Below are 26,774 nucleotides of genomic sequence, written 5' to 3' on the forward strand. Positions count from 1 at the left end.
CAAATTCATGCTATCCTCCTTCCAGTTCTCCCTATTCCTTGCCAAACAGGACTACTACACCCAATTGACTAACTCTCTCGGCTCTAACCCTCGTCGTCTCTTCGCCACCCTTAACTCCCTCCTGAAAGTGCCCTCCGCTCCCACCATCCCCTCACTCTCTCCTCAATCACTGGCTGACTACTTCCGCGACAAGGTGCAGAAGATCAACCTTGGAATTCACTACCAAGCCACCTCCTCCTCCTCACCCTTTAACCCACTCTCTCAACCAACCAACCCATGCCGCCTCCTCCTCTTTTCCTGATATCACCGAAGAGGAAACCGCCCACCTTCTTTCCTCCTCAAAATGCACCACCTGTTCCTCTGATCTCATCCCCACCAACTTACTAAACACCATCTCTCCTACTGTCACACTCCCCCATCTGTCATATCGTCAACCTCTCTCTCTCCACTGCAACTGTCCCCGACACCTTCAAGCATGCTGTTGTCACACCACTCCTCAAAAAACCATCACTAGACCCTACCTGTCCTTCCAACTACTGCCCCATCTCCCTCCTACCCTTCCTCTCCAAGATACTTGAACGCGCCGTTCACAGCCGCTGCCTTAACTTTCTCTCCATTCATGCCATCCTTGATCCTCTTCAATCCGGTTTTCGCCCTTTACACTCGACAGAAACGGCACTCACTAAAGTCTATAATGACCTGTTCCTTGCTAAATCCAAAGGTCACTACTCCATCCTCATCCTCCTCGACCTATCTGCTGCTTTTTACACCGTCAAACATAATTTACTTCTTGCCACACTGTCCTCTTTTGGGTTCCAGGGCTCTGTTCTCTCCTGGTTCTCCTCTTATCTCTCCCACTGTACCTTTAGAGTACACTCTCATGGATCTTCCTCCACCCCCATCCCGCTCTCTGTTGGAGTTCCTCTCTTTTCAATCTACACCTCTTCCCTGGGCTCGCTGATCTCATCTCATGGTTTCCAATATCATCTTTATGCTGATGACACCCAGCTTTATCTCTCCACACCAGACATCACTGTGGAAACCCAGGCCAAAGTATCGGCCTGCTTATCTGACATTGCCGCCTGGATATCCAACCGCCACCTGAAACTGAATATGGCCAAGACCGAGCTTATTATCTTTCCACCCAAACCCACTTCTCCTCTCCCTCCACTCTCTATTTCAGTCGATAACACCCTCATCCTCCCCGTCTCATCTGCCCGCAACCTCGGAGTCATCTTCGACGCCTCCCTCTCCTTCTCTGAGCATATCCAGTAGACAGCCAAGACCTGTTGCTTCTTTCTTTATAACATCAGCAAAATTTGCCCTTTCCTCTCTGAGCACACCACCCGAACTCTCATTACCTCTCGCCTTCACTACTGCAACCTACTCCTCACTGGCCTCCCAGTTAACCGTCTATCCCCCCTTCAATCCGTTCAGAACTCTGCTGCCCGTCTTATCTTCCGCCTTGACCGATATGCTCATATCACCCCTTCCTCAAGTCACTTCACTGGCTTCTGATCAGGTACCGCATACAGTTCAAGCTTCTCCTACTAACCTACAAATGCACTCAATCTGCAGTTCCTCATTACCTCTCTACCCTCATCTCCCCTTACGCCCGTACCCAAAACCTCCGCTCTCAGGACAAATCCCTCTTCTCAGTACCCTTCTCCGCCAACTCCAGACTCCGCCCTTTCTGCCTTGCCTCACCCTATGCTTGGAATAAACTTCCTGAGCCCATACGCCAAGCCTCCTCCCTGCCCATCTTCAACTCCTTACTCAAAGCCCACCTCTTCAATGTTGTTTTCGGCACCTAACCATTATACCCTATTCAGGAAATCTAGACTGCCCCAATTTGACTGACTGCACACTTTGTCCTTTAGATTGTAAGCTCCTTTGAGCAGGGTTTGTCCTTCTCTGTTAAATTGTACAGCGCTGTGTAACCCTAGTAGCGCTTTAGAAATGTTAAGTAGAAGTAGTAGTACTTTTTACCCGCTGTGGTAAAAAGGGCCCTGGCGTGTGGGAAAATGTCCCCCACTGCTACTACAGGGCCCTTTTTTCCGCAGCTTAATAAAAGGACCCCAGAATATGTGTCCACCATGATGTCAACATGAACTGAGGTAAGAAAGCCAACCTTACCTTGTCTCTCCACTTCATCACGTTGATACATTTCAATATGTTCTGAAATACTTCTGCTGCCCTTCTATATAGGAGTCAAGATAAATAAAAGAGCACATGATTATTTATTTCCTTTTAGAAACAATATTGTCATAAGTAGAAGAAAGTAGAAAAAAATTCTATAGAGACATGAGGGAAGGTTGATACGTGAATATCGTGTTAATTTCTTTTTACTATAAAGAAAAAACTCATGAGAACTGAAACTATAAACACCTACTCAAGAAAAAAGATTTTGTGTATAAAAAATAACATTGAAAGCAGTGGCGTAGCAAGGGCGGGGCGGTGTGGGCGGTCTGCCCCGGGTGTCATCGGGTGGGGGGGTGCTCCGCTCCCGCTGCTCCGCCTTAAAAAAATTTTTTTTCGAAGCGCTGGACGATGTCGCCCTTCCCACATTGAGTCCCGCCCGCCCTCGCGGTAATAGGAAGTTGCCTCAGAGGGGGGGCGGGACTCAATGTGGGAAGGGCAACGACGTCAGTGAGATCTTCTTTACTAGCAGGGCAGACGCAAGGCGCGCTGCCTGCCACTTTCCGGTGCTTTGAAAACAATTTTTTAAAGCAGGACAGGGTAGGAGAACGGATCTCGGGTCGGGGGGACTCAGAGGGGAGAAGGGGATTGGGGGGGGGTGGGGCGCTCAGAGGGGTGCTTAAAGGGGATTAGGGAGGGTGGGAGAGCATCAAGGAGGGGAGAAGGGGATTGGGGAAGGGTGGGGGAGCTCAGAGGGGTGCTTAAAGGGGGTTAGGGAGGGTGGGCGAGCTCAGAGAGGGGAGAAGGGGATTGGGGAGGGGTGGGGGAGCTCAGAGGGGTGCTTAAAGGGGATTAGGAAGGGTGGGAGAGCATCAAGGAGGGGAGAAGGGGATTGGGGAGGGGTGGGGGAGCTCAGAGGGGTGCCTAAAAGTGATTAGGGAGGGTGGGAGAGCATCAAAGGGGAGAAGGGGATTGGGGAGGGGTGGGGGAGCTCAGAGGGGTGCTTAAAGGGGATTAGGGAGGGTGGGAGAGCATCAAGGAGGGGAGAAGGGGATTGGGGAGGGGTGGGGGAGCTCAGAGGGGTGCTTAAAGGGGATTAGGGAGAGTGGGAGAGCATCAAGGAGGGGAGAAGGGGATTGGGGGGAGGGGAGTGCTCAGATGGGAGAAGGGGTCTGAAGCTGGAACTGGGGTCTGACATGGGGGCAGGAGGGAAAATGGGTCCATGCCTGGGGCAGGTGGGAGAATGGGTCTGGGGCTGAAAGGGGGGGGATGCAAGGCATGTGGTGGATGAAGGGGACTGGAACTGGGGGCTGAAAAGAGGGGGCAGAGAGAGAGGGGACAGATCCTGGATGGAAGGGGGGGCACGTGAGGGAGGGCAGACCCTGGACGGATGGGAGAGGGAGGGCAGACGGATTGAAGGGGCAGAGAGAAAGGGCAGATGGTGGGTGGAAGGGGAGAGAGAAAGAGGGCAGACTGGGGCAAATGGTGGATGGAAGGGGCAGAGATAGAGGCCAGATGTTGATGGAAGGGGGAGAGAGAGATGGCAGACTGGGGCAGATGGTGCATGGAAGGGGCAGAAGTGGATGGAAGGGAGAGAGGGCAGACACTGGATGGCAGAGAGAGAGCGAAGACAGATACTGGATAGAAGGAAGACAGTGAAAAGATGAGGAAAGCAGAAACCAGAGACAACGAACTGTAAATATATATTTTTATTTTTTTGCTTTAGGATAAAGTAGTATTGTAGCTGTGTTAATAAATGTTTATAATAGAACATGTAAATAAGGTAATCTTTTTATTGGACTAATTTTAATACATTTTACTTTCGGAGAACAAAACCCCCTTCCTCAGGTCAGGATAGGACACTGTAACAGTACTATACTGAATTGACCTGAGGAAGGAGGTTTTGGCCTCTGAAAGCTAAATGTATTAGTCCAATAAAATGATATTATTTGTTTTATTTCTATTTGTTAATTTGTAAAGTGGTGATTGGTATTTGTTAGTTTTTTCAAATTTACATCTGCTGTCTTTATATTTTGCACAGTACTAGAGGACATTTTCTGTTTCTGTGGTGTTGCATTGTATGCAGAGTCTGGCATCGGGGGTTCAGTTTAATTTTTGTCTAAATAGAAAGTTTATGATTACTTATTCTATAGTGGATTAGGGTGTATCTATTTGTGAAAAAGGCATGGCTTTCAGTTGGCATTGACTGTGCAGGATCGACGATCTGTACTAATCTGTCTGTTTTCGTTTTACAATAGGTGAATTGATGTTCTAGTGCTCACTGTAGTGTTTAAGATGCATTCCTTTTCCTTGTGTGTCTCGTACAAATTACTGCTTATGGTATGGTAGAATTGCTCTATAGGTCCTGAGTGTTTTGTATTCTCGGTATGCCTAGTACTGGATTTCGGGGGGTGGGGGGGGGGGGGGTGTTAAAAAATGACCGGCCCCGGGTGTCAATTACCCTAGCTACGCCACTGATTGAAAGTGGTTTTCATGTGCAATGAATATTTTCCTATGTTTCACATTATGCACTGTCATCATCATCTCACCACTCAAACACTATTGGGGCCAAGTTTCAAAGGGGTTAGAGTCTTAACTTTGAGAGTTAGACTCATAAATTACTCTCTGAAAATTAATAGGGCTGAGTACCTAAATGTATGCTCCTAATTTCATCTGTCTCTAAATTTAGGAGCCTAAACAATAGGTATCAACAGGGACAGATTTAGAGTGGGAAAACTGTTAGGCACTTAGCACTAATTTTCATCACTAGGCACCCAAATTAGGCTTCTAAATCTAGACAAATAAATGTCAGGCCTAATTTTAGGAACTAAACTTAGAAACATAGGAGCCAACATTTAAACCCTGTGGCCAGCATTGTTTCAAATACTTCCTGCAGCATTAAAAATATTTCCCCGGATTCTACAAATGGTGACTAAATTTGCACACAAATCAGTGCACATTGCTGATTTGTGTGCACAAATTAATTGCTTAATCAGCCAATCAATGGCAATAATTGGCTGCTAAGAACCAATTATTGTGAATTAGGATTTATGCTCATATTGCATTCTGTAAAGATCTATGTGTAAATCCTAGGAAGTGTATTTTTTGGAGGCATATTAAGGGGCATTTTAGGGGCATTCCAAGTTTTATGCGCATTATTTTATAATATGCTCAATCCTCACCTAATTTAGGTTCTGGCATTTATACCTGCTTTCAGCAGATATAAATGCAGGCAACTTAAGTTAGGTTCAGATTTGACACAGGTGCTAGTCTATAAAGTGTAGATGCCCTTTATAGAATACCACTCAGCATATAATTTTTTTACACACCGACTTTTCAGCATAATTTACAGAATCTAGTCCATTATGCCTATTCAGTGTGGTCACTTGGTGAGGCACTCAGTATAGTCTATATACTGCGCAGAAATTTAAGTACTTTACAGAATGCGCCTAAACATGTTTTTTCCATGCGGAATTTTCAGGGGCAATATATTGAATCTAACCCTTAACCCTCAATTTCCCTGGGTGCAGAAACTTAGAATGTGAGCCTGCTAGGGACAGAGAAGTACCTGCATATAATAAAATGTAAACTGCTTTGGTTATACCACAGAAAAGCAGTATACGAATGCACATAAATTATCAGAATGTGGGTAGATATGTGCACATATGTTCATAAATGCCAATATTCTGGCTAAACGTCATCCCATAAAATAGTGCATAAATGGGCTGACTGGTAGTTTGAAGCTGGTTATACATATGGGAAGAGTGCAAGTGAAGCATGCAGTTATGAGTGTAAATTGTAGTATGGTATAATTTACGTGCAAGTTTTAGCAATTTAGTTGCAAGCATTTACACCGGTGGTTATATTTTATTTATACGCACATATCTGTACTGCTACACCAGCATTCTATAAAGGAAAGTGGGCACCTACTTTCCTTTATAGAATAGACTTCAGTTAGGCGCCTTCTTGATGCCTAAAAATAATTGCCCTGTTTAGAACTGCCCTCATATTGCATAAAAAGCAGGCACTATGATTTCAGTGTATCCCTTCTATATGTGTGTACTCACCAAGGCAATTTTAAAAAGTCAACTTGAGCATGTAAAAATGTGTTCTCCACACTGGAGCCCCTCTTAAATTACACCATGTGAACCTTGCAGCAAATTTTCTAAAGGAATCTAACAAGCCTGTTTCTCTTTAAAAAGTCCCTACAACTGCAGGTGTGGCATGTGTTTTATGGCTGTTATTTGTTCAGACAGCCAGTTGGGGAGTTGGAGGGAAGGAAAGTGGGGATAAAACAGTGAATGAACTGCCCAGATCTAAGCACACCCATAGGAATGCCTCTCTTAATCTTACTGAATGTATGTATGCTGCCAAAGCTACATGAACTTTTAGCAGCTGTGAGGAAGACCATTTCTAGCCAAGGCTGTTTATCCGGGTAAATTCTTATTTATCCAGGTAAATCATTCAGAAAATCTCTTCTGCATGTTTGGAAAAGCATCCAAGCTTGGGAATGAAATTAAAATGAACAATGAAAAGGGGAGGGGGGGGGGGGGGGTTACAGATAATTTAAAATCATATACTTGAAGTTTAATTAAGAGAGTGCATTAAAATTAAAGTGGCATTGTGATGTTTCGCTGGTCATTTGAATATTGTTTAATATAAAGTGATAGCTCAGGAAGATGTCTTTCTTGTCTATTCTCATTACAATTTCTAAGCAGTGTCTTTTTTTTTCATTACTTAATTTTAAGACTATCCCGAGGCATTTTGAACTGTGTTAATTCTTATAACCCCCTTCATAAAAGTCAACTGTAGAACAATTTTGGATAGATCAACTGCTAAATAATGAAATCTGGAAGGACATATAGATGTCACAATTCGAGGAAAGTGAGCCCTTGGGCCATAGTGAAGTTGGCTGTACCTGTGCGGTGCAAATACAGCACAAGTCCTCACTGACGGCTGCTGACACAGATGTTTGACAAAGTCCATGACATTGTAGAGGGAGCTGCAGCAAACCCTCATTTAGGAGTGGCAACAGCCAAGCCTAGCAACAAATAGACAAGGTGTGGAACAGCCCAAAGATCTAGGCAGGCTGCAAGCAAGCAAGAGTCAGGATCAAGCAGTCAAGAATGCTAGGGCAGGGCAGGCGCAGGCTGGCAAAAATGTTGGAACATGGCAGCACACACTGAAGTCTGTATGACACCAGGAAGCCTGTTGCTGGGCACTGGTTGAGTGTAGGGAACTTCCTTAAATTCCTAGGCAGGATGTGATGTCATCAGTCAATGCCCTCTTGTAGGACTATAAAAAGGAAGTGCAGAGTTCCAGGAAGTAGAAAAGATTCTTCAGGCATGGGAGGCTGCTAGAACCTAGAGGACTTCTGGAAACAGGTTAGGGGCACCTAAAACATCTGTGCCAAAAAAAAAAATAGTGCTAAGTGCTATTCTGTAACCAATGTTTAAAAGTTAGGGCCATTTATAGAATAGTTCTTAGCGCTGGGAACCACAACTACATTTGAGCGCGACCATTTAACACCAATGAAAACTTGGTGTAAATCCTCGCATCTAAATAAGATGCATAAACTCCTTTATTCTATAACAACGCATGTATATAAAGGAACACCTCTGATCTGTCCATGACCCATCGTTGGACATGCCCCCTTTTTTACATGCGCAAATTTTAATTAAATCCAGTTAGCACCAGCAATTGATGGTTAAGATCTCGATTATCAGAGCTAATTGGCTTGTTATTCAATTAAATTGGGTAAGCAAATTGTGAGCATCATGTTATACTGCTTTTATATGTGATATAAATGCCCTAAGAATAAAGAATATTGCTACATATAATAGCTATCGTGATACCTTAGGGAAGTTTTCTTTCTTTATTTTGCGGGGTGGGAGGGTAGGAAGTGAATTCTTGGTAATTTTGCATAGCAATGTACCACTTTTATCACATCTATTAAATCTCATATGGAATGTGTATGCAGTGGAAGAGTTAATTTAGTTAATACAGAGATATTTGAGATACAAGGGGCAATGTACTAAGGGGCCCTTTTACTAAGCCACGTAAGGTCAATGGCTGGCGGTAAGGTCTCAGACCCAAAATGGATGCACTGCAATTTTCATTTTGCCACACGTCCATTTTCGGCAAAAGTTTAAAAAATGGCATTTTTTATAGGTGTGCTGAAAAATGATTCTGCACACACCCAAAACATGTACCTACACTACCGCAGGCCATTTTTCAGCGCGCCTTTGTAAAAGGGCCCCTAAGTCACAAAAATGTTTGCCAATGTCGCAGTGCTTACAAAATCAGCATCTTATTATACACATAACCATGTTTGTGAATTTTATCGCTTACCAGTGGCGTTCCTAGGGGGGCTGACACCCGGGGCGGATCGCTGATGCGCCCCGCCCCCCGGGTGCAGCGCCCCCCCGGAACAGCACGACGCCCCCCCCACCGGCAAAAGAACCCCCCCGGGTGCACGCCACTGGGGGGGTGCCGCGCGCCTGCTGGCTCTTCGTTTTCATGCTCCCTCTGCCCTGGAACAGGAAGTAACCTGTTCTTGGGCAAAGGGAGCATGAAAACGAAGAGCCGACAGGCACGCGGCACCCCCCCCCCCCCAGAGGTGTGCACCCGGGGCAGACCGCCCCCACCGCCCCCCCCCCCCCCCTTGGTATGCCACTGTCGCTTACTAAGACCCATTTTACGCAGAATACTGAGTTCGGAAGTCGGAGAGGTCCAGATTGAGTTGGGTTCAGTTCCAACAGTATTTTACAAAACGTTCTACCAAACGTGGAGTCTCTTATGTGAATACTTACGAACATGCAGGGAGTCATGTGGATTTTGCCAGCACATACAGCAGGAGCAGCCATTTTATAAAAAGTACATGACATACACCCAGCATGAAAGTGTTGGTACCTCTATGTGAAAGCAGTGATTTTGAAGGCTTCCTCATATAAATGAAGCATTGTATGAAGCATTAAGCAAAATAAGCAAATACTTAGAGCACCAAAGGAAGGGGGACATCACAGAGATTTTCCCCCCTATCTATCATGCATTTAATTTTTTTTCTGCTGTCTGCCACACGGAATTTCAGTATTTTTCTAATTATGTTCTGTCCCCATGTTCATGGAGGTAGGGTATATTGCTATATATATTTAATATGAGTATTAATTGTCTTTTATTACATTGACTGTGTATAGATATATAGCACTGTGTACTGGGGCTCCCCACCCCCCCCCCCTATAGTTTGCAGTATCCTGTGATTGACTGCTTGTGAGTTTCCCTTATTGTGTTAGCTCTGAGTTAGGGCTAGCCCTTCCTCTCTGCCCTTACAGTTTGTGTGAGAGAGCCCAGTCTTCTTGCATGCCTTGGTGATCAGCAGCTGTTTTAGGGGGCTGATCCCTCCTTAGTCTACTGCAATTCCATCAAGATTTTTCACCATCTCCCAAAGTAATTCCCTATTCATTTTTCCTGAGTTACTCCCCCTTATTCTATTTTGAGTTTTACAGTGTTTCCCCTCAGCTGGGCTGAGTTCTGGCCATCTCCTTGCCTCTGAGGTGGCTAGATCCAGAAGGCAACAATTCTGTTCTAAGCAACTGAACTGTAAATTGGATTTTCTTTATTTATTCTGAGTACTACAATAAAGAAGATTTGCTTACAAATTGAGAGTCTGCTTGTAAAGCTTCTACCTGAGAATGATTTAAGATGGCTGCTGAAGCTACTCTATACTTTGCCTAGGACAGCACAAATCATTATAAAAATATATGATGTTTTGTTTCATACAATAATGATATTTCTTAGCACTTATTGAGTCTTAATGTCTTGTCAGTTAAGCAATGGAAGGGCGGAAGGACAACAGTTTCTTTAATCCAGCCATGTGAGAATGGTACCACTTCCATATGTAGCCAATTAAGTAGTGAAGCCGCAATGTTTATTTTTCTTCATTTTGGAGGAGCATTAAGGAGCATTAATCCCTTGGTAAAGCCCCACTAAAAATGAGCACTTTTTAAAAATTATGGGTTAGATTCTATATATAGTGCTCAAAATTATTTTTGCAAATCAGAGTGTTCACCTAATTTGTGTATGCAATTTAATTAGTTAACAAACCAATTAACACTAATAATTGGACCCTAACAACCAATTATTGTCAATTGGCAAAAATTTGGATTTACGTGTACATCTGCTAAATGCTATTCTATAAAGAGGCACATGTAAATGCTTTGTAGCTCTACTGAAAAGTGGACATGGCCATGGGAGGGGCATGGGCTGGTCAGGGGCAGTCACTAGAGATGCATGCAGTATTATGGAATTTGGGGGATCTGAGCCTAATTTACATGCCAGGATTTACACCAGCTTTTAGTAGATGTAAATGCTCACACCTAAAAGTTGTGCATGGATCCTGGAGCAGCATTTATAGAATAGCACTGAGAGGCCTTTTTATTGCTTGATAAAAGGGAAGTACTGCCAGGCTACTCCAGCAGTCCGGCGGTAGTTCCCTCCCCCAGCAATGCGCCATTTCCGGTGCTTTAAAATATTTCAATTTTGTAGCGCCGGTGTGTGCCTGGCGGTAATCAGGCAGTGCCACATGCTGAGGGCAGCACAGGCCCCTTTTTACCACAGCTTTGTAAAAGGACCCCTGAGAATGTTTTTTGTTTGGAACCCAAATTTTGGTGCCATTTATAGAATTCCTCCCATTACGCACCAAATTCTGTAAATAGCCCCCCCACCCCCCAAAAAAACCCATGCTAAGCACTATTCTATAAACAGTGCTGAAAGTTATGCACCATTTATAGAATAAGCATAGTGCCAGGATTGGTGCTTAATTTTAGACATGAGGATGTACTTGTGGAGTGGCATAATTGAAAGGGACACCCAAGTTTTGTTGAGGACGTCCTTGAAAAACATCCCGAAGGAGGGGCTGGGAAACCCATATTATCGAAAAAGATGGACGTCCATCTTTTGTTTTGATAATACAGTCAGGGATGCCCAAATCTTGAAATTTTGGTTGTCCTTAGAGATGGTCGTCCCTAGACTTGGTCGTTTCTGATTTTTGGCGATAATGGAAAGCAACGACACCCATCTCAGAATGACCAAATACAAGCCCTTTGGTCATGGGAGGAACCAGCATTTGTAGTGCACTGGTCCCCCTGACATGCCAGGACACCAACCGGGCACCTTTGGGGGCACTGCAGTGGACTTCATAAATTGCTCTCAGGAACATAGCTCCCTTTACCTTGTGTGCTGAGCCCCCAAAACCCACTACCCACAACTGTACACCATTACCATAGCCCTTATGGGTGAAGGGGGGCATCTAGATGTGGGTACAGTGGATTTGTGGTGGGTTTTGGAGGGCTTTTCTGTTTCTTCCACAAACGTAACAGGTAGGGGGGTATGGGCCTGAGTCTGCCTGCCTGAAGTACACTGCACCCACTAAAACTGCTCCAGGGACCTGCATACTGCTGTCACGGACCTGAGTATGACATCTGAGGCTGATTTTTGAGGGTGGGAGGGGGTTAGTGACCACTGGGGGAGTAAGGGAAGGTCATCCACGATTCTCTCCGGTGGTCATCTGGGCACCTTTTTGTGGCTTGGTCGTAAGAAAAACAGGACCAGGTAAAGTCATCCAAGTGCTCATCAGGGACACTTTTTTTCTTTGATTATGGGTCGAGGACATCCATGTGTTAGGCTCACCCAAGTCCCGCCTTCGCTATGCCTCCGATATGCCCCCTTGAACTTTGGCCATCCCTGCGAAGGAAAGCAGTTGGGGACATCCAAAATCGGCTTTCGATTATACCGATTTGGACGACCCTGTGAGAAGAACGCCCATCTTACAATTTGTATCGAAAGATGGGCGTCCTTCTCTTTCGAAAATGAGCCTGCAAGTAAACCCTGGCGTAAATCCTTGCATTTAAATTAGGTACAGATCCAGTTTATTTTGCTACAGTGCAGATAAAAATTGTAGGAACATCCCTTATCTGCCTATAATTCTCCCATGGATGCATCCCCTTTCTGGATCCGCACATAAAATGTATGTGCATTTCCCAGAAACCACACATTAATATCAAATGCCAATTATTGCTGATGATTATTAACACCCAATTATCAGCACTAATTGGCTCATTCGTTTAAATTAGACATGCAAATTGAGCATGTGCCCAAATTTACATGCACAATTTTAAGCGCCATTTATAGAATTTTGGAGTAAATATATGAGGGAGAGCGAGTGAGGTGACACCAGAGCTGCTGCTGCCATAAAGTTTATGTACGAGGAGCATGCCTTCGAGAAGAGGTGCTCTGAGGGGGAAAAGATCCACAAGAAGAACCTAGACTGGATGCCAGCAATTGTGGAGAATGTCCAAAGATACAGATAGAAGACCTGGATTAGAAGACACGGCTAGTGCCTTCAGATTTAACAGTTGGACAGTTCTGTTTCCTGATGCCAAAGAGTATTCACATTTGGGCAGAGGATGCCTTGTTCTTTTTGTTAATAATGCCATCCCTTCCACTAGTGCAAAAATGGAACACCATGAGGAGGATTTCTTCCTGTACATCACCTATAGTGATGAAAGTGTCTATGGAATGTGAAAATCTCACCCCTGCAGGACCTGCACTTTCAGATTATGAAGCAGTTGTTCTTTGGTTTTGTTTATATTAAAGTATTTTAGAATTACCTCTGCCCTTCTTAAAAGACAAGTAAGAGAGGGGCTATCATAGCCATTCCCAACCCAGTCCTCAGGACCCACATAGTCTTATCGTGATATCCACAATGAATATTCATGAGTTATATTTTCATGCAAATCTATCTCATGCATATTCATTGTGAATATCTTGGAAAACCCAATGGGACTAGGGTGCCCCGAGGACTAGATTGGGAATGGCTGGGCTAACAAGACACCCAAACAAACCTAGCCTCCCTCTCCCTCTGCCATGTCTACCCCTTCAACATATTGAGATCTCTCCGATTTCCTTTCTTACCTTCATCCATGCTTTAATTTTTATTTACTATTGGGGACGACAGAAGCTGACAGTTCTCTCCTGGCTTCCTTTCACCCTCAAGAAGCAGTGAGAGCAAGACTGGGGCATAACTTTGCCTGCTGCCAATCGGGTGAATATTATTTTGCTTAGTGTTGTAAAGGAGATTAATAAAATTGAGGTGAAGATGCTGAAAAGAAATTATGTGTGTGCCTTGGAGCTAGTGTGAAAACCCGAAAATAAATTATATGTGTGCTTTGAATTCCTGTTGCAAAAGGAGGGATACATATGTAGATTTTGTCTCACGCAAGTCATTCCCAACCACACCCCCTGAAATGTCTGTATGATGTAGATATCCATATATAAATACTGGCTATCTGAAAACACCGTTTAGACATGTAATGAAGAAACTTCTAAAATTTCCCCCACTATTTGTTGTTTTTGTTTATGTAGCTTTTTATTTAGGAGTTGAAGAATCATGCAAATATGCTCATTAGCAATTTGTACATAGCAATATTACACATGGAAAATGGCACAATTAGGCAATTTTCTATGAAACATAATTGTGCCTCAAGGAGAATTGAAGTGATAGTCTGTGGTGTTGTGTGGAGTATACCGCAAAATAAATGTCATTGAACTCATTTGAATAATAATTAAATGACTTGGTATCTAGAGAAAGATTTCCTGTGATAACCAGTTCATTTCTGAAAGCAGACTTACAGGCTAATATGTTTCTCTCATTGAGACATGAGGTTCTTCTTTCTTTGTTGGTTTGAAAAAAGATCTTCCAGAAGCCGTATACCCACTTTACCTTTTCTGAATTAAGAAATTATGGTGGTTATTTTAGAAGGGCTGTTTGACATCTTGCATCTAAATAGTAGTAATTACACATGGAAATGGAATTATTTTTCAGTGCCACTATTTACATACAGATATGCCACAGGATGTATAGATTTAAGAGTGGAGTGTTCTGGGTATGTTTTGGATGGTCTAAGAAAAAAATGCACATGTTCCTGCATTCCATTGTACATGCTTTATAAAAGACTCTGCATTCAGCTAGAGTCCTTTGCAAAATACTAAGGAAATTGTGAATGCCTTGACTTGGCCTTGATATCATATACCAGTGGCTCCCAAACCTGGACCTGGAGGCACCCCAGCTTGTCTAGGGCTGCCAACTAGTCACTTGTCAGCCGGCTAGTTGGCAACCTCAAAAATGGCCGTTGAAAGCTGTTATTTGTGTCCCTGATGGTCACGCTAATGCCAACGTTGAAGCACTTTAGCATCTCCCTCTCCCTTCTAATGCAGCACCTCTCCAGATTGCCTATGTCTCCTCCTGTGCCACCCCCCCCCAATCTATCCAGCGTCTCTCCCTCTCCACCTCCCAAGTCCCGAAAGTGCCTTTGCTGACAAGCGACACAGTTGTAGTGATCGAAGCAAGCAGCCTTACCTGCATTTAGGGCCTTCCCTCAGCTGTGTCTCGCCTGTACAGCTACAGGAAGTCATATCATAGGAGGCAGGACGCTGCTGAGGGAAGGCCCCGAATTCAGGCAGAGGCTGCTTGCTTCAATCACTGCAGCTGTGTCGATTGACAGCAAAGACACTTTCAGGACCTGGAAGGTGCACAGGAAAGGAAAAGACACTGAAAGGTAGGACCTGGGTGGGAGGGATGGAGAGAGTGGCAGCGGGACAGATGCTTTCTGGACCAGAAGAGGAAGAGAGAAGGACTCAAGGATTGTGAACTGAACTCATCAGAGGGAGGGAGAGATGCTGGATCCATTGGAAAAAGTTGGGGAGGAGGAGAGATGCTGAATCTGCTAGGTAGGGGTGGGAGGGAAACTGAAATGCTGGATCCGCCCACGTAGAAACCAGACTTAGGGAGGGGGTGCTAGACCTGGAGATGGGGGACAGTAGGGGTTGGAGAAAGAACAGTTGGGGGGGCTGGAGAGAGACCGGACCCAGGGAGGGAGGGAGAGATGCCATCAGACAATGGGGAGGGGGCAGAGGAAAGGGAGAGATGCTGGCCCCAGAATGGGTTATTTAGGAGAAAGGAGAGATACTGGGCATGGAAGTATAGGGACAGGGACGTAGAAGGGCAATAATATGAAAGGGAGGAATAGAGTCATGGCAGGCAGAAGACAGAGACTCCGAGAGGCCAGATGGTGATCATGGGGGAAGATAGGGACACAGAGGACAGATGTTGGGGGGGGGGGGGGGGAAGGGGGTTTGTGTGAATAAGGACAGTAGCATAGAGAGGAGATGCTGGAAGGACAGATAAGGGACAAAATTGGGAGATGGATGGTAGACATGGCAAGAGAAAAAAATGTTAAATGAACAGCAGACCCTGCAAGGACAGAAAAAAGAGAAATGCAGAAAAGAGACACTGGGGACAGTTGGTTGTAGAGGGGTGGGAGAAGGCTGTGACAATAGGTATGGCAGGAGACTTGGGATGGGGCATGGGGTAGGACAAGGGAGGGGCATAAGTGGGGCAAAGAAGGACCATGAAACGGGTAGGTGTCGGGTTGTCATCTGTCAAAAAGTTGGCAACCCTAAGTCAGTCAGGTTTTCAGAATATCTACAATGAATATTCATGAGAGACATTTACATGCAGTGGAGGCAGTGCACACAAATCTTTCTCATAAATATTCATTGTGGGTATGCTGAAAACCCGATTGCCTGGGGTGCCTCCAGGAACAGGTTTAGAAACTACTGTCCTATAAAAATGGTGCTTGTAATCTCCTTACTAAGGTACGTAAATGTAGGTGCTCAGCTTTCTGTTTTAATATCGGACTCAACCATTATATATTACTTTATTGGATTTTATTTGGTGACATTTTCCTCTCCATTTGTGAAATCTTCAGGCTTATTTCTTCGTTAAGAAGAATAAGATATCTCACACACAAAACTGATTGCTATACTATCCATGCTTCTTAATACTGAAATGAAACTGCAGTGATTTATAATGATGAAGGGACAGTATAAGGTTATTTTAGAAGCCCTATTTGTAATTTGGATGTGCATAAACCAGGATTTAGGTGTGTATATCACATATATGCCTAAATCCTGATTTTAGAAAGCTGGGATATAAACATCCAAATTGCAAGTAAGCATGGTCAGTGAGGAACTAGGGGGAGTTAAAATATGCATGTGCTTTCCCCATTTCAGAAGGAAAGGGAATGCACATTTATGTTCTATGAGATCAACTTTGGGATTTACAGCTGCTCCCAGGGTTGTCTAGATCATTTAAAGGTGTTTATTTTGCACAGCGCTCTAATTCAAGGATGGGCAACTTGTGGCCCATGGGTCAAGGGTAGTCACCCATTGAATTTTATGTGGTATGCAAGATCATTGGAAGTATAGACAGAAAACACCATTAATGAGAGTTTTGGTGATATTAAATACTGTATTTTGCAAATGCTTTCAGAATTGCCACTCAGTTTGTTTCCATCATTTTCAGTTAACTTTTGGTTATTTATCACAGGTCAGCGTGCATTTCTGTTTCCTACATCAAGTAATATTGCAGTCTGCTAGGGATAGTACTTGACTTTGAACAGATTTGCATGTAGGTTTTCAGTGGCACTATCCTCTTAATTAAAAAATTGTGTGTGCTCAACCAATTTGTGTGTGCAATTTAATTGAATAATGTGCTAATTAGCACCAATAATTGGCTTGCTAACAAGCAATTATTGGCACTAATTAGATTAAATTAAATATACGTGCATGCATTTACGTGCAAGTTCAAAAAGGGGGTGGGTGCAGAATTGGGAGGGTCATGAGCAGAATGGGGGCGTTTCTAAACTTTATGCAAGTACTTTCAGAATAATGGTGATATGTGCCTAATTTAGGCTCAAAGATTTGCACTACATTGCAGTTGGTGAAAATGGTTGCATCTAAAGTTAGGTGTGATTCCCAGGCATAAGCACTATTCTATAAATCTCACCTAACTTTAAACTTGGTTTATAGAATAGCGCTTTTTATGGCATCATATATATAATTCATCCCTTAGCGTGCAATATTGCATGTGGAAGATTTAGAATAAATACAGCTATGTGCATAACTTAATTGACAGATTATTTGCTAATTAACAGCTAATTTGTCTGTTGTACATTCCATTGCCTAGCTTTTGGTGACCTGTGGAGAATTACCCTCCTAGGTCCAGATTCGATATAAGGGGCTTAAAAATCAACTCAGTAAACATTTCTAGCTAAGTGTATTCTATAAGTGGCACCTAGATTTAGGTGTGGTATATAGAATACGCTTAGTTGATATCCCAGCACCTAAAACTATGTATATCCATTTACACCAACAAAAATGTGGATTAAATCCCTGTGCATAGATTTACACGCATTGGGCCATATTAAAATGTGCATAAATTTTGAAATGCCCCCAAAATGCCCATTTCCCTGCCCATAACCACACCCCTTTTGAACAGTGCACATTAGAATTTAGGTGCAATTTATTGCAGAATATGCTTAGCGAGTTGCATGTGTAAATTCTAATTATTGCCAATTAGTTATTGTTATTGCTTGTTAGGTGCTGTTATCAACACTGATTAGCTTGTTAAGCCAATTAAGTTACATTTGTTTTTAATGAAATATGCTTAGATTTCAGCATGGTACACTAGGCATGCTATATAGAATCCAACATAGCATACCTAGAGATCCGCGACGAAATCCAGGCTCCAACAATGCGCATAACTTAACTGGTTTATCAAGTTAATCAGCATAGATAACAGCACTTAAGCAATAATGAACACTAATTGGCATAAGCTAGAATTTACGCACACAACTCACTAAGCATTTCTGTAATGAACGCGCCTAAATTCTATTATGCACCATTCAAATGGGGCATGGCTATAAGCAGGTAAATGCACATTTATGTGCATAGTTACACAATATGGCCCAGTACACGTAAATCTACGCACAGAGGTTGATGCCATGTTTTTGTTGGTGTATATGGAGGTGCATAATTTTAGGTGTTGGGATATCAACTAAGCAGACAGCGCCCTGAGGTAAGGCATTATTTGCTGTACTAACCACATGTTAATGCCTACCTCAGTGTAGTAAAAGGACCCCTAAATTAATCATTTATCCATTTAAAGTTATGCTTGCTGTTTATGTGGCACCACATGGACAGATAAGTTATCTGTTTAGCAGCTGAATATTTCCTCTTGAACCAATATATTTCTACCCAGCTCTGTAATGAATCTAAACAAACACTGTTTTAACTTTAGATTTTCACTGATCTAAATGTCCAAAGTTATATGTAAAACTAGCCATTTTTTGAAAAAATAAAACTCTTATGCTGTAGGCACCACTGTGGAACCCAGAAGTGTTTTTCAATATATGCGGATATATCATATGCTTATAATTGTGTAGGCTTATTTATTTTAATGTTGCATTAAAAGAGTTTTAAAATTATTTTTATGTGTTTCAGCCTTGAGGGACAACAGAATTGAGCTGTCTCGGGCTTCTTGGCATGAGCTAAGCATCAGCATCAGTGATGTATCTCTGTCAGATGAAGGGCAATACACCTGTTCTTTATTTACTATGCCTGTCAAAACTTCCAAGGCTTTCCTCACAGTTCTGGGTAAGTATAGATGCACAGAATACCAATATAGTTGACTTTTGAAACCATAATAAATGCAAAGTTGCTCAGTAACAGTACATAGTAGGTACAGCGGAGGAGGAAAAAGTTGTGCATAGCGTACGAGATGAATGCACCTCGCAATGTACAGTGGGGGAAATAAGTATTTGATCCCTTGCTGATTTTGTAAGTTTGCCCACTGACAAAGACATGAGCAGCCCATAATTGAAGGGTAGGTTATTGGTAACAGTGAGAGATAGCACATCACAAATTAAATCCGGAAAATCACATTGTGGAAAGTATATGAATTTATTTGCATTCTGCAGAGGGAAATAAGTATTTGATCCCCCACCAACCAGTAAGAGATCTGGCCCCTACAGACCAGGTAGATGCTCCAAATCAACTCGTTACCTGCATGACAGACAGCTGTCGGCAATGGTCACCTGTATGAAAGACACCTGTCCACAGACTCAGTGAATCAGTCAGACTCTAACCTCTACAAAATGGCCAAGAGCAAGGAGCTGTCTAAGGATGTCAGGGACAAGATCATACACCTGCACAAGGCTGGAATGGGCTACAAAACCATCAGTAAGACGCTGGGCGAGAAGGAGACAACTGTTGGTGCCATAGTAAGAAAATGGAAGAAGTACAAAATGACTGTCAATCGACAAAGATCTGGGGCTCCACGCAAAATCTCACCTCGTGGGGTATCCTTGATCATGAGGAAGGTTAGAAATCAGCCTACAACTACAAGGGGGGAACTTGTCAATGATCTCAAGGCAGCTGGGACCACTGTCACCACGAAAACCATTGGTAACACATTACGACATAACGGATTGCAATCCTGCAGTGCCCGCAAGGTCCCCCTGCTCCGGAAGGCACATGTGACGGCCCGTCTGAAGTTTGCCAGTGAACACCTGGATGATGCCGAGAGTGATTGGGAGAAGGTGCTGTGGTCAGATGAGACAAAAATTGAGCTCTTTGGCATGAACTCAACTCGCCGTGTTTGGAGGAAGAGAAATGCTGCCTATGACCCAAAGAACACCGTCCCCACTGTCAAGCATGGAGGTGGAAATGTTATGTTTTGGGGGTGTTTCTCTGCTAAGGGCACAGGACTACTTCACCGCATCAATGGGAGAATGGATGGGGCCATGTACCGTACAATTCTGAGTGACAACCTCCTTCCCTCCGCCAGGGCCTTAAAAATGGGTCGTGGCTGGGTCTTCCAGCACGACAATGACCCAAAACATACAGCCAAGGCAACAAAGGAGTGGCTCAGGAAGAAGCACATTAGGGTCATGGAGTGGCCTAGCCAGTCACCAGACCTTAATCCCATTGAAAACTTATGGAGGGAGCTGAAGCTGCGAGTTGCCAAGCGACAGCCCAGAACTCTTAATGATTTAGAGATGATCTGCAAAGAGGAGTGGACCAAAATTCCTCCTGACATGTGTGCAAACCTCATCATCAACTACAGAAGACGTCTGACCGCTGTGCTTGCCAACAAGGGTTTTGCCACCAAGTATTAGGTCTTGTTTGCCAGAGGGATTAAATACTTATTTCCCTCTGCAGAATGCAAATAAATTCATATACTTTCCACAATGTGATTTTCCGGATTTAATTTGTGATGTGCTATCTCTCACTGTTACCAATAACCTACCCTTCAATTATGGGCTGCTCATGTCTTTGTCAGTGGGCAAACTTACAAAATCAGCAAGGGATCAAATACTTATTTCCCCCACTGTACACTGGTTTCCCCTGAAACTCCTTAATTCTAACCAATTTTCCGATGGTGTCTCTCGGAGCCCAGACTTTGTGAACACCCCTACAAACAATAGAGGAATGAGGGGTCTTTTTTACTAAGATGCACTGAAAAATGGCCTGCGGTAGTGTAGGCATCGGTTTTGGGGCGCGCGCAGAATCATTTTTCAACGCACCTGCAAAGAAGCCCTTTTTTTTCCGAAAATGGATGTGTGGCAAAAAATGAAAATTGCCGCGTACCCATTTTGGGTCTGAGACCTTACCACCAGTCATTGATCTAGCGGTAAAGTTTCACATAGTAACTGGGCAGTAATGACCTACGCGCACCAAATGCCACTTGGCTCGTGTCCGATATGCGCGGCAGAAAATAAAAATTATTTTGTAGATGCGCGTATCAGACGCACGGCAAAAATGAAATTACCGGCAGAGCCACACGGTAGCTGTTGGTAACTTTATTTTAGCACACATTGGGCACATGTAGACACTTACATGGCTTAGTAAAAGGGCCCCCAGTGTCCAGAGTATTGACTTTCTTCCTTTGACCAGCTTTGAAAGGCTTTTCTTCTTCTACAACTATCACTGATACTCCATGAATGACTAGCTTCAAATTTCATAAGAACTTCTTATGTCCTGCTCTGGATTGGTTACTGGGGTCTAACTCTATTAACATTTATCAGTATATATATATTTATATTCAGTCTTATGCTTATAATGGTGGGTAATGCAGAGTAGTGTTTGCCCCTAAATCACAATATGCACTGCTCAGCCACAAACATTTAGGTGGCATATTGGGTATTATGTTTATTGTAATCAACATGCTATAATTCTCTGCTTGCCACCTTGATATAGCAGAGCCCTTTGCTGTAGCTGTAACTTTACAGGGACAAATAAACCATACAAGGATTAACAATTGGATTCATAATATGGTTCATGTGCAGTCATCCATTCACAGCCAATTAAACACAAACAATTTTTATGGTGCAACAGGGCTGCAGCTTTATTTCCAACAATATTTAAAGTAACAATAGTTTCAATAACTGAACAAATCAATTATTAATAGCCCCTTCCATTGCAACAGAATGCATAAATGAATACTGACTAAGTGGTCATGTCCTAGTTAATCTATACATATCACATCAAAGTCCAGGCCATCCTAAACTCCTGCAATGATGCCAGGTAGTTCAAGTCCTGGGCACCTTGATTTTAACTCAGTGACTAGTACCGATCTCTGGGATTAACAACAGGGTACCAGTGCCATGCCTGTTTCACATTCCAAAACTCAAATACCTTTCACTGGACCTCTAATGGCCTCATGTCCCCCACCGCAAAGCTGTGACAAAATCCTTACCCTTAAACAGTATGTTTTTTCTAGCAATAAAGGTGCTGGTACTCAAATGTCAGTTCACCCTTCAGGGGTGGGGTGATAACAGAGGGACTCAACTCACAAGAGCCAGGCCCCCTGCACCCAGTCACAGAATCTATGACAAGGCAGAATTGGTGTCTAGAGCCTGAGCTCTTTCATTAAAACTTGGGGTCTATGGATCAATTTTAGCAGACAATAGAAAAGGTGCCGGTACTCAGTACCCCCAAGTACCCTCTCAAAAAAAGCCCTTCCCTTAAACCACTTAAAACTAGCATAGAGAAGGTGGGTGGGAAAACAGCCCTTCCAATGGTCAAAGTAATGAATAAAACCTGCCAGAGCTCGCTACAACAATCCACACCTAGTGGACCAGTCACTCGCCCCCTCCTTATGCACTGCCCAATGAGCTTGGCTGTGCACTCTTCCATGCATACCCACATTATTCTGCACAAGCAGTAATCTGATGCTTCTTTTTTATCTTCAGACTGTGCCAGGGGCGTAGCCAGACTTCCGTGGGAGGGGGGGTCCAGAGCTCGAGGGGAGGGGGCACATTTTAGCCCCCCCCTGCCACCGCTGCCGCCGCCCCCTCCCGCCGCCATTGTCACCCCCCATCTCTGCCGACCCCCCTCCCGCTGCGAACCCTCCCCCGCCACCGCCTACCTTCCGTTTTGCTGGCGGGGGACCCCACTCCCCGCCAGCCGACGTCCTCTCCGACCGTAGAACGCAGTGGCAGCCGGCAGAGAAAAGTCTTCTTCCTTGCATGCTGACGTCCTGTGCAGGACGTCAGACTCAGAGAACAGAACTGTTCTCTGAGTCTGATGTCCTGCACGTACAACGTGCAGGACGTCAGCATGCAAGGAGAAAGACTTTTCTCTGCCGGCTGCCGCTGCGTTCTACGGTCGGAGAGGACATCGGCTGGCGGGGAGTGGGGTCCCCCACCAGCAAAACGGAAGGTAGGTGGCAGCGGGGGTGGGTTCGCCGGGAGGGGGCTCCCCACTGAAATCTCAGGCCCCACGTAGCTACACCACTGGACTGTGCACTGTTGAAAAGCAGAAGATATAAGATGCACCAATCCATGGATTCTATTAAGGTTGGCCAAATTTACACGCCAAAATTTGGGCGTGATCCTGAGATACGTGCACAACCTAATTGGTTAACAAGCCAATTAATGGCAATAACTGCTATAGAAATGATAAGTAGTAGTAATTGGGTGCTAACAATCAATTATTTATGTTAATTGGCACCAATGAGGATTTGCATGCCAATCTGGCTGCATGCCATTCTATAAGGCAATGCACCTAACTCGCATAACTCATACCTCGAAACGAGGAGAATGGACATGTCAGGGGCATACTGAAAATTTACTCATGTGGTTATCTAATACTGGCCAATGCACCTAACTTGGGTGCCAGCATTTACACCAGGTTTCAGCAGGTGTAAATCTGGCACCCATAGTTAAGCGCAAGATCTGCCCTTAAGCACTACTTTGTTAAGGGCATGCATCTTTTACAGAATAGTGCTTAGTGCTGAAATTTTCCGGCACCTTATTTGGAGTGCCATGTATAGAAACCAGCCTCAAGTATCTTATGGTATGAAGGGGTTTTTACACTGGCACCTCTGGGTTTTCACCTTTGATTTGCCATATCCGGCTCCCGGCTCCCTGCGTTTCCCTGGTGCTTCCCTTATAGCTCTTGTTATTGAATTTTCACTCGTTCGTTATCCTGTTGTTTCTGAAAGAGCTGCTCTTTTTTTCCCAGTGTTCCACTGACATGAGAAAACATTGGATTCACTGAGATCCCTGGGAAGCAGTCTCAGCTCCAAGCTTTATGTGATTTAGAAACCCAATTAACTGCGATTGCTGAAGTTCATTGAAAGCACACCTGTGTACCTAACACTTATAAGATTTTCCCAATTGATTTTTCTTGTTTGTCCCTGAACTTGACTTAGTTTAGATAGAGGAAGGCAGGCAGAGGAAGTTAATACACATAATTCAAATGTGTAATAATAAAGCTAATCCAGATAGAGGTTTTTTTCTAGGCTACAAAATATGTTCCTTTTTTAACTTAAGACCAGTTGCGTTACACAAAAATATTCATAAACTTAGTGATGGGGTGTGTCTTCAAACCTAATAAAGAGTTGTTCAAGCTTTGAAGTGGTTGTAGGATATATGGTTGTAGAAAAATATGTCTTAACTTGGCTAAGCCAACCAAAGTCTGGGCTAGATTGAGTTAATTTTGTGAAGAGCAATGCAGGGAGGAGAGGAGGTTAGAGACCACTAGGAATATGTGGTGGATGGAAGCGGTTTGGGTGAGAATTCTGTTCAGAGCACCCAATCAACATTTTTACAGGGGGAAGAATACAGTGATGCATTTTGGTGGGCTTTGTTTTTGTTTTGTGTAGCCTGAGAGGCAGGTTGGATTTTGCCCCTCTCACCCTCCCTACGGGTCAGGTTGTTAGTGGTACTATATGAGGGTTGGGGCTGGAAATGGTCGCTTCTGAGAAAACATTCCCCCTTGGGATGAAGTGATTTAGGTTCCGAGTTGCTAATTTACGGTGGATAAAAGGGATGGTTGGATTCATGTTAAATACCTTCATGAATCCAGGGATTCCGCAAGGTTTGGCAGTACCACAGATCTAGCAATCTCTTATTGGAGGTTGTTGTGATGCGATTAGTTTGGTGCCTCTAACCATTACAGTTGTGACATGGAAATTGGTAAATAGTAGTAAGATGGTTTTGATAAATGTTGGATATGGGGAATGGTATGATTTTTCTATGTTCAAAAGCTTCAATAATGCTGCAGCCAGTTGTTGCCACATGCCTAGTTGTTGTGTTTATTGAATTGTAACTTCAGAATTGGGAGTGTGAATGCCAAAGTTATGTTCCAAGACATTTGTCAAAGCTGCTGGTAAGCCAATAACCTCCTTGAATTTGTTGATGTTTTGGTTAATTCATTGCTACAAGGTTTATAATTATGTCCTTTTGCTTACCTTGAAACAAAATCCAAAACTTGTAGGCAGTGCTGAGGCTCTTGTGTAAGGGAAGTTTACTTAATTCTTACAGGCTGATTTTCAAACGAAAAGGACGCCCATCTTTCGACACAAATCGGAAGATAGGCGTCCTTTTCCCAGGGTCGCCCAAATCGGTATAATTGAAAGCCGATTTTGGGCGTCCCAAACTGCTTTCCGTCGCAGGGATGACCAAAGTTCACAGGGGTATGTCAGAGGCGTAGCGAAGGTGGGACTTGGGCATGCCTAACACATGGACGTCCTGGACCCATAATTGAAAAAAAGGGCATCCCTGACGAGCACTTGGACAACTTTACCTGATCCTATTTTTTTTACGACCAAGGCACAAAAAGGTGCCCGAACTGACCAGATGACCACCAGAGAGAATCTGGGATGACCTTCCCTTACTCCCTCAGTGGTCACTAACCCCCTCCCACCCTCAAAAAACATCTTTAAAAATATTTTGTGCCAGCCTCACAAGTCATACTCAGGTCCATGACAGCGCATGCAGGTCCCTGGAGCGGTTTTAAACTTCATTGCGGGTGCAATGAACTTCAGACAGGTGGACCCAGGCCCATACCCCCCCTACCTGTTACATTTGTGGAGGAAACAGCGAGCCCTCCAGAACCCACCACAAACCCACTGTACCCACATCTAGGTCCTCCCTTCACCCGTAAGGGCTATGGTAGTGGTGTACAGTTGTGGGTAGTGGGTTTGGGGGGGTTGGGGGGCTCAGCACACAAGGTAAGGGAGCTATGTACCTGGGAGCAATTTATGAAGTCCACTGCAGTGCCCCCTAGGGTTCCCGGTTGGTGTCCTGGCATGTCAGGGGGACCAGTGCACTACAAATGCTGGCTCCTCCCACATCCAAATGGCTTGCATTTGAATGTTATTAAAATGGACATCTTTGGTTTCGAAAATCACTGAAAGTCAAAGATGTCCATGTCTAAGGACGTCCATCTTTTTTCAAAAATACGGTTTTCCCCGCCCCTGGATTTGGACGTTTTACAAAGACGTCCAAATCCCAACTTGAATGTTTCTTTCGAAAATGCCCATCTATGTCTATTTCATATTTTATTGGTATATTATTGTGCAGTTATGGTTGAAATGGCAGTACTGCAACCATCAGCAGCCAATAAGAATATGATTATAAATTGATTGAATTATTGTGCTGAGCTTTTGAGCTAGTAATGTTTATTAGAAATGTTTGGTAAGAGCTCAGTTATACCAGAATACCAGAACAGTGGTTTTTGCAAGTTATATAAAGAAACCACTTTTCTTGCTACAGAGTTCCCTTTTGTTTACAAAAGGATCATCATCTCTCCACCTTGTACTTCATCTCACCCTTTGTGCTGTAAAAGACCCCCTACATCCCTTTCCCATTTCCTGATACATTCCATGCTATGCTCTTAGGATCCCTTTTACTAAGGTGTGGGAGGGCTAACGCACGGGTAGCGTGCACCAAATCGGCACTACCGCCGGACTAGTGCATGCGCCCAGCAGTAATTCTGAGTTTGTCGTGGTAGAAAATAATTTTCTACCACAGGGGGTGTTCCTGGTGGTAATCAGCAGTTGATGTGCGCTGCATGGTTACCACACAGATAGCGCGTGAGCCCTTACCACTAGGTCAGTGGGTAGCAGTAAGGGCTCAGGCCCTAAATAGTCACTTGCTAGTTTTAATTTCAGTGCGCACCCATTTCCCGGCCCATCTGTGGCAACAAATGGCCCAGCACGTGCCCATACTACCGCAGACCACTTTTTACCACGGCTTAGTAAAAGAGCCCTCAGTGCATTAATTGGTATGCACTAAGAATCAAATATGTTAACTATCAATATAGCCATGCACTAGCAGTACATGCTAAGTCACACACTAAGGGGCCCTTGTATTAAAGTGTGCTAAGCAGTTAGCACAGATTTTGCTGCATGTGTAGGTTCATGCTAACAGCTACCACAAACTAAT

At 43.9% G+C, this 26,774-nt stretch overlaps 1 protein-coding gene across 1 annotated transcript in view; it reads left to right on the forward strand.

The window, feature by feature from the left end:
* CADM2 (cell adhesion molecule 2) overlaps nucleotides 1-26,774 on the forward strand; it is a 1,618,262-nt gene that overhangs the window by 1,277,318 nt on the left and 314,170 nt on the right. Inside the window, exon 4 of the mRNA XM_030204240.1 lies at nucleotides 18,541-18,693. Coding sequence (XP_030060100.1) covers nucleotides 18,541-18,693 — 153 coding nt within the window. The remainder of the gene's footprint in view (nucleotides 1-18,540; nucleotides 18,694-26,774) is intronic.

The sequence above is a fragment of the Microcaecilia unicolor genome, chromosome 5, assembly GCF_901765095.1.
Source record: "Microcaecilia unicolor chromosome 5, aMicUni1.1, whole genome shotgun sequence".
NCBI lineage: Eukaryota > Metazoa > Chordata > Amphibia > Gymnophiona > Siphonopidae > Microcaecilia > Microcaecilia unicolor.